The sequence below is a fragment of the Eleutherodactylus coqui genome, chromosome 7 (assembly GCF_035609145.1).
Source record: "Eleutherodactylus coqui strain aEleCoq1 chromosome 7, aEleCoq1.hap1, whole genome shotgun sequence".
NCBI lineage: Eukaryota > Metazoa > Chordata > Amphibia > Anura > Eleutherodactylidae > Eleutherodactylus > Eleutherodactylus coqui.
This window is the reverse complement of record NC_089843.1, coordinates 120067965-120081050: the sequence shown is the minus strand read 5'-3', so window position 1 is coordinate 120081050 and position 13086 is coordinate 120067965. Positions and strand designations below refer to the sequence as shown.

At 46.6% G+C, this 13086-nt stretch overlaps 1 protein-coding gene across 5 annotated transcripts in view; it reads left to right on the top strand.

Annotated features, from left to right (window-relative positions):
* The first annotated feature begins 412 nt into the window (after window positions 1-412).
* The window catches only part of GRIA2 (glutamate ionotropic receptor AMPA type subunit 2), a 190886-nt gene continuing 178212 nt past the window's right edge, over window positions 413-13086 (top strand). For 4 of the 5 annotated variants that reach the window (XR_010785816.1, XM_066573595.1, XM_066573594.1 and 1 more), the window contains exons 1-2: window positions 413-736; window positions 1316-1456. Coding sequence is in view for 4 of the 5 variants with exons in the window: in XM_066573595.1 (XP_066429692.1) it covers window positions 649-736; window positions 1316-1456 (229 nt within the window). In the remaining variant the exon portion in view is untranslated. The remainder of the gene's footprint in view (window positions 737-1315; window positions 1457-13086) is intronic. The other variant, XM_066573596.1, reaches the window with a different exon arrangement.

Sequence of the window (13086 nt, the reverse complement as noted above, 5' to 3'; positions counted from 1 at the left end):
GACACTGGAGGACTTGCTGCTGCTGCTATGCCTTGTGCACACTGCTGGGGTTAGCGCATAGAGCTGCAGCCATTGGCTGGGCGCTCTGCTCACTGTCCGTGGCTCTGAAGAAGCTCCTCTTGCCGGGTCCAGCGCTTCCAGCTGCTGCCATTGGCTGAGGCTCTGCTCGCTGTCCCTGGTGCGTCTTGCTGGGCTCCAGCGCTTCCAGCTGCTGCCATTGGCTGAAGCTGTGCTCGCTGTCCCTGGTGCTGAAGCTGAGCCGCGCTGGGGTCCAGCACACGGTGCAGTCAGCAGAGCCGGATAGTGGGCGCTGTGAGACCAGAGCAGGAAGAGAGGTGGTGGTGGGGGGGATACAGGACTGTGCTCGCCCCCGCTGCGCGCTCTCGTCTGCCAGCCTCTCTCTCTCTCTCTCTCTCTCTCTCTCTCTGAGTGTCTGAATGAACAATACTGAGACACAGGGACCACATCTGCATCCAAGCATCCAGGAGCCAGGGCAGCCTCCATCTTCCAGACTCCATCAGCCCTCCTTGTCTTCTTCGGATTGCCCATGACTTGAGAAGCATGCAGCTGATCTAGATCACGACTGCAAAAAATACACACACAGGAAGCTCTTCTCTTGGATGCTTTAATTATTTTTTTTTCTTGGAAATGCACAAGATTATGTATATTTCTGTCTTCCTGGTTCCTGTGCTGTGGGGACTGATTATTGGAGTATATTCCAATAGCATACAAATAGGTAAGATCTTGTTCTGTCCTCATCTACATTGCAGATCATCCTTCCATTTCTTAATAGACAATAGATCCTAGAGATTACAGGACAGCTGCAGGTTATTCCATCTGTTCCTAGTATTTTTAGAATATAGGTGATGCATACAGCTGCACTGCAAGATACAGCTTCCCATTATATCCTATGTGTACTATATAGCAAGTAGATCGCAGTGATCCGCACAGCAAGATCCTTCTGCCCCTAACATCTTATTATATATGCAATACACAAGATAGTAATCAGAACATTATCCTATCCTAATATGTAATATTGTACATCAGCCTGTGATCATATCAGCATCCTATCCTAAAATGTAATACTGTATATCATCCAGTGATCACAGCAGCATCCTGTCCTAACATGTAATACTGTATATCAGAGCAGCTTCATAGGTAGATGCTACACTGTATATCATTCTTACCAACCAGAATCAATCAATACAACAGGAATTCTCTTTATAGAACAGCCATAGGATTACATATTTCTTTCTTCTTGTTCTGTTGTAGATGAGCCTGACATATAACATTATGGTATGTCCTCTCTTTCCAGGAGGCTTATTTCCAAGGGGTGCAGATCAGGAATACAGTGCATTTCGGGTAGGGATGGTTCTCTATTCCACTTCAGAGTTTAGGCTGACGCCCCATATCGACAATCTGGAGGTAGCTAACAGCTTCGCGGTAACCAATGCTTGTAAGTAATGCATTTTCTATATTCTAACTGATGGTATGTGATGCATCTAATAGTCAGTGTGCAGTACATACATACACTCACCTACCTTTTGCACTGCAAGTTTGTTCTGCAATGCTTTATACGCCACCCTGGCAACCAATAGTGCTCTTACGTGCTTGGCATGGAGCAGAACCATGGGGACCTGTTACTGCATCATTGCATTCCTTTACATGTATCACATACAGCAGCACTAGCTGGGACTGGTATTTAAGTCCCCTGGAAATGCTACTTGCTGCAAAAGCTACTGCTGCTAGTGTGTGTGTGTGCTGTGCAGACCCCTGTAATGTATTCATGTGATAGTCAAGCATATGGGGCAGTGATTTGTATTTAAATATGAGCAGATGCAGAGTGATGATCAGCCATTTTACACACAGTAATAGCTCCATATTAGAATGGTTACTCATCCACCAAGCTATGGTGAAAAATGCAGAAACAGGAGCTGGAATAATACCTTACATTGGCTGTTTGCTAAGCTTCTTGGTAATGCAGGCTCTGGTAGTCTTGTCCTATTTATAGCGGCTGATTGATCGCTTCTCTAGATAATTTCATTGATTAGCAATTGCAAACAAATTCATTTCCCTAAGTTGCATAACATTTTATATGGATGTGTATGAGTTTCCTTGTGACAGTTGGTGTGATGGTGCTTGCAATGATCGATACTTGGAATTCATTCAATATGTGATGTGCCACAAATGCTCCTGCGAAGGCAGATTAGATAGATAGATATGAGATAGATAGATATTAGATAGATAGATATTAGATAGATAGATATTAGAGAGATAGATAGAGAGAGAGATAGATAGATATATAGATATAGTGCATTGCAACATTGTACAGAGTATGTTACATAAAGCAAGCATATCCTGCATGAAGGCCACCATGACTTGTAATGGCGGTGTATTGCCACATACTGTCCTGATTGTCTTAGAAATAAGACAAATCCCCTATAGATATAATATCTGCACATCAGTCATTAGTGTTGCAGTGATAAGCAGACCATAGATGTGATTCAGGCGTACAGTAGAGCATGCTATATACTGGACAGTAGCATGCCCGACAATATGCTTGCGCTTCAGCCTTCTTATTAAGGGGAGCTGGATGGTTGCAGCAGGCTTCTAGCAATGCAGGCATCTCTGCATCCTGATAAGGGGCTGCTGATTCATGCACACAGTTCTCATTAACAGCCTGTAGTCCAGATCCAGTAACACAAGGGAGGGGGAGGTGGGCTTGGGTTCCTGCACTCACTGTCATTCAGCCCTGATCTGTATTTATGGATGCTGATGATGACTATAAATGATCCCTGCCTGTGCTGATTATTCCTATTACATAATGTGCAATATCCATCTGCACATAGATGCATGAACCCTGCGGGTATTACGTGCCCCCTCCTTGCCTATATGTGGGGGTTTCAATGTAGCCCCCTATCTCTCAGCAGTCCAGGATGCAGCTGCTGAGCACCGGAAATGAAGGCTTCCGCTCAGCATCCTGTCCTTTTTACTGCTGCAGCTCCATGTCCACTACTGTACTGTGGTGTATGCACATACTGGAGCCGGCTATAGCTTACATGCATATGGGATTATTATTGCTAGTAATGCACATAGAGGGATGTCACAATAAATGGAATGTACAGATTTTGTGAAAAGCAGGATTTTCCTGAATGGTTTAGAAAGGTTTCAAGCATAAAGCTGACCATAGATTTGATATACAGCAAATATTGTTGAAAACCCCAATATCATAATTCCACCACTTATGCTATGGCAATTAATTGATTAAAATTGTGACCCTTATGACTTCAGAAGAGTTGTTGATGTAGGGATTATTCTGATTGCCAGATTGGAGTTGGGAAGGATGTTTTTTTCTCAATAGGGGAAAATTGGCTTCTATCTCATTGGGATTTTTTTCGCCTTCCTCTGGATCAGCATTGTGGGCTGGGGGGAGGGCGGTGTGTGTGTGTGTGTGTGTGTGTGTATGGGGGGGGGGGGGGGGGGGTCATAGGCTGAACTGGGTGGACATATGTCTTTTTTTTGGCCTTACATGCTATGTTACTGTGAGTTGGAATTTTATAGACAATAACATAGTTTGGTTTAATCAGACATTATAAGTATTTTTTTCTGTGCTCTGTCCAGTCTCACAATGCTTTATGTATGTTCGTTGTGACTTTGGATAAAATGACATTAGTATGAATGATCAGTGCTTCATCTGGTGGCTACTCATATTTATGGCCACCATAAAGGGAGTGTGTCAGCTCTAGGTAGGGGCAGGGGAAGAGTGTTTTCATACTTTTATTGGTGATTTTACTATAAGCAGCCCTGAGAAATTAAAGTTTTAATCACCAGAGTACCACCGCTGCTGCAACTGACATGTGTTTGAGCTTTTTTCTGATGTGCTCTCTGTTCTGTCCATTGAGCTGCTTCACAGCTTTGATTGACAGCTGTAGTGTCCAACCAGGAGACTACTACAACCGTCTATCAGAGCTGTGGAGCAGCTCAATGGACAGAACAAAGGTTACTGCACAGAGAAGACTCACCCTCATGGCACTTGTGGTAGCGACATACTAGTGATTAAAGTGTTTATAATAAAATTGTTGCTAAAAGTATAATTATACCCCTCTTGCCCTCCACTTCCCAGCACTGTCAACTGTTTTGCATCATGTAAAGGTAAATCTATCCCCTATCCACTGCAGAATGGGGGTCCAGTGGGTCCTTGAGTGATTGGAGTGAAGGTCATACAGGCACTTCTATAACAATGAATGCCAAGAGTACCAAGTTCAAATGCTTCAACAATCTCCGATGCTGTTGCTGAAGTGAGTAGAGCAGCAGCAAACCTACTTGATCTGCGCTCTATCCAATTGGAGATCAATCGGTGTCACGTTCTCAGGAGCGGTGAAGGCCCCAGCAGTTGGAACCTCACCAGTCATAAAGTTATCCACTCTGCTGAGGATAGGAGATGGCTTTATAACTTGGCACAACCTCTTTAAAGCTCTGTATATCTTAAATGGGTATTATTAGAGATGAGCAAGCACCAAAATGCTCGGGTGCTCGTTACTCGGGACGAAAGTATCGCGATGCTCGAGGGTTCGTTTCGAGTAACGAACCCCATTGAAGTCAATGGGCGACTCGAGCATTTTTGTATATCGCCGATGCTCGCTAAGGTTTTCATTTGTGAAAATCGGGGCAATTCAAGAAAGTGATGGGAACGACACAGCAACGGATAGGGCAGGCGAGGGGCTACATGTTGGGCTGCATCTCAAGTTCCCAGGTCCCACTATTAAGCCACAATAGCGGCAAGAATGGGCCCCCCCCCCTCCCAACAACTTTTACTTCTGAAAAGCCCTCATTAGCATGGCATACCTTAGCTAACCACCACACTACCTCCAACAAAGCACAATCACTGCCGGCATGACACTCCGCTGCCACTTCTCCTGGGTTACATGCTGCCAACCCCCCCCCCCCCCACCCGCACGACACAGTGTCCACAGCGCACACAAAAGTGTCCCTGCGCAGCCTTCAGCTGCACTCATGCCACACGCTGGCCTCATAGCCACACCACCCTCATGTCTATTTATAAGTGTGTCTGCCATGAGGAGGAACCGCAGGCACACACTGCAGAGGGTTGGCATGGCTAGGCAGCGAACCTCTTTAAAAGGGGCGGGGCGATAACCCACAATGCTGTACAGAAGCAATGAAAAATATAATCCTGTGCCACCGCCATCAGGAGCTGCACACGTGGGCATAGCAATGGGGAACCTATGTGCCACACACTATTCATTCTGTCAAGGTGTCTGCATGCCCCAGTCAGACCGTGGTTTTTTATAAATAGTCATAGGCAGGTACAACTCCTCAATGGGAATTCCGTGTGCACCCACAGCATGGGTGGCTCGCTGGAACCCACCGGCTGTACATTAATGTATCCCATTGCAGTGCCCATCACAGCTGAGGTAACGTCCGAATAAATGCAGGTGGGCTTCGGCCCACACTGCATGCCCCAACCTGACCGGGGTTTTTAATTCATAGACACAGGCAGGTACAACTCCATATTGTGAAGTCTGTGTGGACCCACAGCATGGGTGGGTGCCAGGAAGCCACCGGCGGTACATAAATATATCCCATTGCATTGCCCATCACAGCTGAGGTAATGTCATGTTAAATGCAGGTGGGCTTCGGCCTACACTACATGGCCCAGTCAGACTGGGGTTCTTTAGAAGTGGACACATGCAGTTACAACTCCCTGTGGACCCACAGCATGGGTGGCTCCCTGGAACCCACCGGCGGTACATAAATATATCCCATTGCAGTGCCCAGCACAGCTGATGTAACGTAGGCTGTAATGCAGGTGGGCAAAAAATTAATTGGATTACACTGTAGGCGAGGGCCCCAAAAAATCAGTGTACCAACAGTACTAATGTACATCAGAAAAATTGCCCATGCCCAACCAAGAGGGCAGGTGAAACCCATTAATTGCTTTGGTTAATGTGGCTTAATTTGTAACTAGGCCTGGAGGCAGCCCAGTTAAAATAAAAATTGGTTCAGGTGAAAGTTTCAACGCTTTAATGAGCATTGCAACGTATAAAAATTGTTTACAAAAATTATATGACTGAGCCTTGTGGGCCTAAGAAAAATTGCCCGTTCGGCGTGATTACATCAGGTTTCAGGAGGAGGAGCAGGAGGAGGAGGATGAATATTATACACAGATTGATGAAGCTAAAAGGTCCACGTTTTTGATGGTGATAGACAACGATGCTTCCATCCGCGGGTGCAGCCTACGTATTGTTTAGGTATCGCTGCTGTCCGCTGGTGGAGAAGAGAAGTCTGGGGAAATCCAGGCTTTGTTCATCTTGATGAGTGTAAGCCTGTCAGCACTGTCGGTTGACAGGCGGGTACGCTTATCTGTGATGATTCCCCCAGCCGCACTAAACACCCTCTCTGTCAAGACGCTAGCCGCAGGACAAGCAAGCACCTCCAGGGCATACAGCGCGAGTTCAGGCCACGTGTCCAGCTTCGACACCCAGTAGTTGTAGGGGGCAGAGGCATCACGGAGGATGGTCGTGCAATCGGCTACGTACTCCCTCACCATCCTTTTACAGTGCTCCCGCCAACTCAGACTTGACTGGGGAGCAGTGACACAGTCTTGCTGGGGAGCCAGAAAGCTGTCAAAGGCCTTAGAGAGTGTTCCCCTGCCTGTGCTGTACATGCTGCCTGATCTCTGCGCCTCCCCTGCTACCTGGCCCTCGGAACTGTGCCTTCGGCCACTAGCGCTGTCGGATGGGAATTTTACCATCAGTTTGTCCACCAGGGTCCTGTGGTATAGCATCACTCTCGAACCCCTTTCCTCTTCGGGTATGAGAGTGGAAAGGTTCTCCTTATACCGTGGGTCGAGCAGTGTGTACACCCAGTAATCCGTAGTGGCCAGAATGCGTGTAACGCGAGGGTCTCGAGAAAGGCATCCTAACATGAAGTCAGCCCTGTGTGCCAGGGTACCTGTACGCAACACATGGCTGTCCACACTAGGAAGATCACTTTCAGGATCCTCCTCCTCCTCAGGCCATACACGCTGAAAGGATGACAGGCAAGCAGCATGGGTACCCTCAGCAGTGGGCCAAGCTGTCTCTTCCCCCTCCTCCTCATCCTCCTCATGCTCCTCCTCCTCAACGCGCTGAGATATAGACAGAAGGGTGCTCTGACTATCCAGCGACATACTGTCTTCCCCCGCCTCTGTTTCTGAGCGCAAAGCGTCTGCCTTTATGCTTTGCAGGGAACTTCTCAAGAGGCATAGCAGAGGAATGGTGATGCTAATGATTGCAGCATCGCCGCTCACCATCTGGGTAGACTCCTCAAAGTTTCCAAGGACCTGGCAGATGTCTGCCAACCAGGCCCACTCTTCTGTAAAGAATTGAGGAGGCTGACTCCCACTGCGCCGCCCATGTTGGAGTTGGTATTCCACTATAGCTCTAAGCTGCTCATAGAGCCTGGCCAACATGTGGAGCGTAGAGTTCCACCGTGTGGGCACGTCGCACAGCAGTCGGTGCACTGGCAGATTAAACCGATGTTGCAGGGTGCGCAGGGTGGCAGTGTCCGTGTGGGACTTGCGGAAATGTGCGCAGAGCCGGCGCACCTTTCCGAGCAGGTCTGACAAGCGTGGGTAGCTTTTCAGAAAGTGCTGAACCACCAAATTAAAGACGTGGGCCAGGCATGGCACGTGCGTGAGGCTGCCGAGCTGCAGAGCCGCCACAAGGTTACGGCCGTTGTCACACACGACCATGCCCGGTTGGAGGCTCAGCGGCGCAAGCCAGCGGTCGGTCTGCTCTGTCAGACCCTGCAGCAGTTCGTGGGCCATGTGCCTCTTCTCTCCTAAGCTGAGTAGTGTCAGCACGGCCTGCTGACGCTTGCCCACCGCTGTGCTGCCGTGCTGCGCAACACCGACTGCTGGCGACGTGCTGCTGCTGACACATCTTGATTGTGAGACCGAGGTTGCGTAGGAGGAGGAGGAGGAGGGTGGTTTAGTGGAGGAAGCATACACCGCCGCAGATACCAGCACCGAGCTGGGGCCCGCAATTTTGGGGGTGGGTAGGACGTGAGCGGTCCCGGGCTCTGACTCTGTCCCAGCCTCCACTAAATTCACCCAATGTGCCATCAGGGAGATATAGTGGCCCTGCCCGCCTGTGCTTGTCCACAGTTCGGCATCGGTCGCGACAAACTCCTCCAGTGGGAGAGGATTCGGAACCATTGCTGCCCATTCTGGGCAGGGGCCCGAGAGAAGTTCCTGGGAGTCTGCCTGCTCCTCAGAATGTGTCATTGTAATGGAGTGAGGAGGCTGGGAGGAAGGAGGAGCAGCAGCCAGAGGATTCAGAGTTGCAGCAGTGGACGGCGTAGAACTCTGGGTGGTCGATAGATTGCTGGATGCACTTTCTGCCATTCCCGACAGGACTAGCTCACACTGCTCATTTTCTAATAAAGGTCTACCGCGTGGACCCATTAATTGTGAGATGAATGTGGGGACGCCAGAAACGTGCCTCTCTCCTAATCCCGCAGCAGTCGGCTGCGATACTCCTGGATCAGGAGCTCGGCCTGTGTCCACACCCTGACTTGGGCCTCCGCGTCCTCGCCCGCGTCCACATCCTCTAGGCCTACCCCTAGCCCTCAGCATGCTGTATTACCAGTAGTGCAGAAACAGAACGCTGTAATTAAATGTGCCACTTATTGGCCTGTGGTTGGAGGCTGACTTCCCTTACGGAACGCACAGCAGAGCCAGGAAACAATTTTGCGCACGCCTGTAGTGAGACATAGGTGCGTATGACTGAGCTAGTGGAATTCACAGCGCAGAAGCAGTCAAGTGGCCAAAGGCCAGTAGTAGGCATTAAGTATTTTGCTTCTATTTTTTTAAAATGCTGAGCTGATACAGCAGACAGATACTGTAGGCAGCGTATAATATTATGTATACTGTTTCCCTCTGGCGGGATGACAGCGATCATGTAACAGAGACAGCAGATGCAGGAAACAATTTTGCGCAAGCCTGCTGTAACGCTTAGCTGCGTATTATTTAGGACTACTACCCCCAGCAGATAGATACTGTAGGCAGCGTATAATATTATGTATACTGTTTCCCTCTGGCGGGATGACGGCGATCATGTAACAGAGACAGCAGATCCAGGAAACAATTTTGCGCAAGCCTGCTGTAACGCTTAGCTGTGTATTAATTAGGACTACTACCCCCAGCAGATAGATACTGTAGGCAGCGTATAATATTATGTATACTCTTTCCCTCTGGCGGGATGACGGCGATCATGTAACAGAGACAGCAGATCCAGGAAACAATTTTGCGCAAGCCTGCTTCAACGCTTAGCTGCGTATTAATTAGGACTACTACCCCCAGCAAATAGATACTGTAGGCAGCGTATAATATTATGTATACTGTTTCCCTCTGGCGGGATGACGGCGATCATGTAACAGAGACAGCAGATCCAGTAAACAATTTTGCGCAAGCCTGCTGTAATGCTTAGCTGCGTATTAATTAGGACTACTACCCCCAGCAGATAGATACTGTAGGCAGCGTATAATATTATGTATACTGTTTCCCTCTGGCGGGATGACGGCGATCATGTAACAGAGACAGCAGATCCAGGAAACAATTTTGCGCAAGCCTGCTGTAACGCTTAGCTGCGTATTAATTAGGACTACTACCCCCAGCAGACACGCAGTAAACTGAAGACGGTCACAGGCAGCCCAAATATAGTATTTTTCCCCAATTTTTTTGAAAAAGCCCACTGCCTATATAGCCTGAATATCTCTTTCCCTGCCTCACCAGTACTGGCCCTATACTCTGTACAATGACTGCAGACTGCGGACGCAATGCTCTGCACGGCCGATATACAAAAAAAAAAAATTGTGCAACACTGCAAAAAGCAGCCTCAACAGTACTGCACACGGTTAGATGTGGCCCTAAGAAGGACCATTGGGGTTCTTGAAGCCTAAAATAACTCCTAAAGCTCTCCCTATAGCAGCTCCGGCACCAGCAGCACTTTCCCTGATCTCTGTCAGAATGCATCTGTGGCGAGCGGCGGGAGGGGCCGATTTATATACTCGGGTGACACCTGATCTCGCCAGCCACTCACTGCAGGGGGGTGGGATAGGGCTTGAACGTCGCAGGGGGAAGTTGTAATGCCTTCCCTGTCTTTCTATTGGCCAGAAAAGCGCGCTAACGTCTCAGAGATGAAAGTGAAAGTAACTCGAACATCGCGTGGTACTCGCCTCTAGTAACGAGCATCTCGAACACGCTAATACTCGAACGAGTATCAAGCTCGGACGAGTACGTTCGCTCATCTTTAGGTATTATCACATTTTCACTTATTGGGAGAATGATGGTCAAGTGACCCCTGTTCATAGATGGATCCCCATAGAATTCCATGAAGAGATGGTTGCATAGTCCTCTTTTTAGTAACATCTATGGAAGTAATGGAAATGGCGGAGCAAGCAGCGCTAGTGGAATTGCCACAAATGATTATAAGGACAATCCCCTTTTAAGGAATATCAGCCATTGAGACAAAACCTCTTTAAGGGTCCTTTTAGATGAGCCGATTCTCCTTTAAACGAGTGGCGTCACCGCTAGCTCGTTCGCGCTTGTACATTTTGTTTATACATTCAGATGCTTAGTTAATTCGTTCAAATGAGAATCATTCAGTCTTTCACGTTTACTGTACAAGTGAATAAGAGGGACTTAATGAGCGCTGTTTAAACTGAATGATTAGTCAATGAGCCAGCGATGGTTTTTATGCTTCCTTAACCCTTTCCAATCCAATTTGTATTCTGGTTTTCCTAGGGGGCTTACTCTTTCTGCTGTTATACGACGGTGTTATATGCTGGCTAAAGCCAGTACTGCATGAGGTGACACGTTGGATAGGCTCTGACAGCAGAGTGGCTGACAATATAAAGTAAGAGAACCCCAATGGCCGTCTTCCAACATCGGAGCTGTACAGCCTTAAATCATAATGTCTTTAGACGTCAGACAGTGGATTGGAAAGGGTTAAAGTGAATGACGGTGGGAAAACGAACAATTCTCGTTCATCATTCAGTCGTTTGTTCTCGTTTAGAACAAAATGATCGTTCACTCTCAGTCGTTTCAATGATTTGTTGAATGATAATGGTTCTAAAAGCATCTTCAGTGACGTTATCTACAGTACTGTGTGTAAGTTTTAGGGCTCCTTCACATGGGCGTATCTGCATGCATTTTTGTGCATGTAAAATTTATGTGCACAATATGCAGAGAATAGAACCCATGGACGTCAATGTATTCGCAAACACTTCCTGATTTTGCATGTGCTTTTCGCACGTGCGGTAAAAGTGGAACATGTTCTATTTTCCTGTGCATTTTCAACCAAAGGTCCCCACAGAAGTTTTAGGGGGTGTGCAAATGTGCGCACAGTGCATAACAGGTTTCACAATAGGCTGTGCAATTTGTGAAAAAAAAGAACCCATTTGGAACTCATTAGGCTAAATAAATAATAATAATAATAAAAATAGCCATTTTAATCACGCCGTGTTAGCTATGGGCGCAAAAAATCCTCGTTCTTAGCACAAATACGTTGCTCTGAGGTGTGCGTAGAAATGCATATGCCCATGTGAAGGAGTCCTTAGGCAGGTGTAGAAAAAATGCTGCAAATGTTGTAAGAAGGCTTTAAAAAAATTAAAGCCTTAATAGTTTATTTTTGTCAATTACCAAAATACAAAGTAGATGAACAAAAGACCAATGTAAAGCAAATCAGTATTCAGTGTGACCACCCTTTATCTTCAAAACCACATCAGTTCTTCTAGGTACACTTGCACACAATTTTTGAAGGAAGTGGAGAACTAACCACAGATCTTTTCAAACAAACTCGATGATGTTGAAATCAGGCTCCTGTTGGGGTCATATTATTATTTTCCGGACTCCTTGTACTTCTTTAACGCTGTTGATAGTTCTTAATGACACTGGCTTCATGTTTGGGGTCATTGGTCTGCTGCAGAACAAATTTTGAATCAATCAGAAGCTTTTGTTTTTTGAAAGCATTTTTCTTTGCAGAATTTTTGCCTAAAAGTATTACACAATAGTGTATTAGATGCTATATTAAAACTACGGGTGGCACATTATTTATAGATGGAATGATCCAGCCAATTTAGGTTGGACTGGCTGATTATTTAACGTATATGGCAGCCTCTCAATTCTCCCCCAACAGCAGATGTCGGGAGAGATCAGGATCAGGCAGTTGGATTTCAACTGCCTGATCCTTTAGCTCTCCGGAGAAAAGCCGCTGCCAGAACTCTCCTTATCATACATGCAGACAGCTAGTAATGGTGTGTTCAGTATTCTAATCACCATCCGCTATGTCTAGAGGAAAGCAGGTTTCATCATCAACACAGAAAAGGGTTCTTTACTGTTAGAGCAGTTAGAATGTGGAACTCTCTGCCTGAGGATGTGGTGATGGCAAAATCCATAGAGGAGTTTAAAAGGGGACTTGATGTCTTTCTGGAGCGGAAGGATATTACAGGATATAAATCTTAGGTTAATTGTTAATCCGGGTATACAGCTGGTAGGAAATATTAGGGGTTGATCCAGGGATTAGTGTGATTGCCATTAGGGAGTCGGGAAGGAATTTTCCCCCCAAAAGGGCTAATTGGCTCCTGTTCTTGTTTTTTTTTGCCTTCCTCTGGATCAACAGCACAGGAAGATAACAGGCTGGACTAGATGGACATTGTCTTCATTCGACCTTACATACTATGTTACTATGTTACCAGTTACCTGATAGAAGAGTTGTGCAGTCCTCAGACTCATACATTAACAAGGGCTCAAATCAATAATTACATCTGTGGTGATAAAATGATTGGGTGTGAAAATTATTCTCAGATGCTCATTACAGTTTCTGAAGTATAATAAGTAGTGTAGTAAAAAGATGTTAGTGTTTCCCAAAGCAACTAATGAGAGCCACACTTTTATTGTTTCAGTACAGATTGAAAAATAGAAGAAGCTATCTGATTGGCTGGTGTGGCTCTTAGTGACTTTAAGCATGGGGATCATAGTGTTTAAAGTTGCTCAAGTATTGAACATTTAGGGCAGTGTTGGAT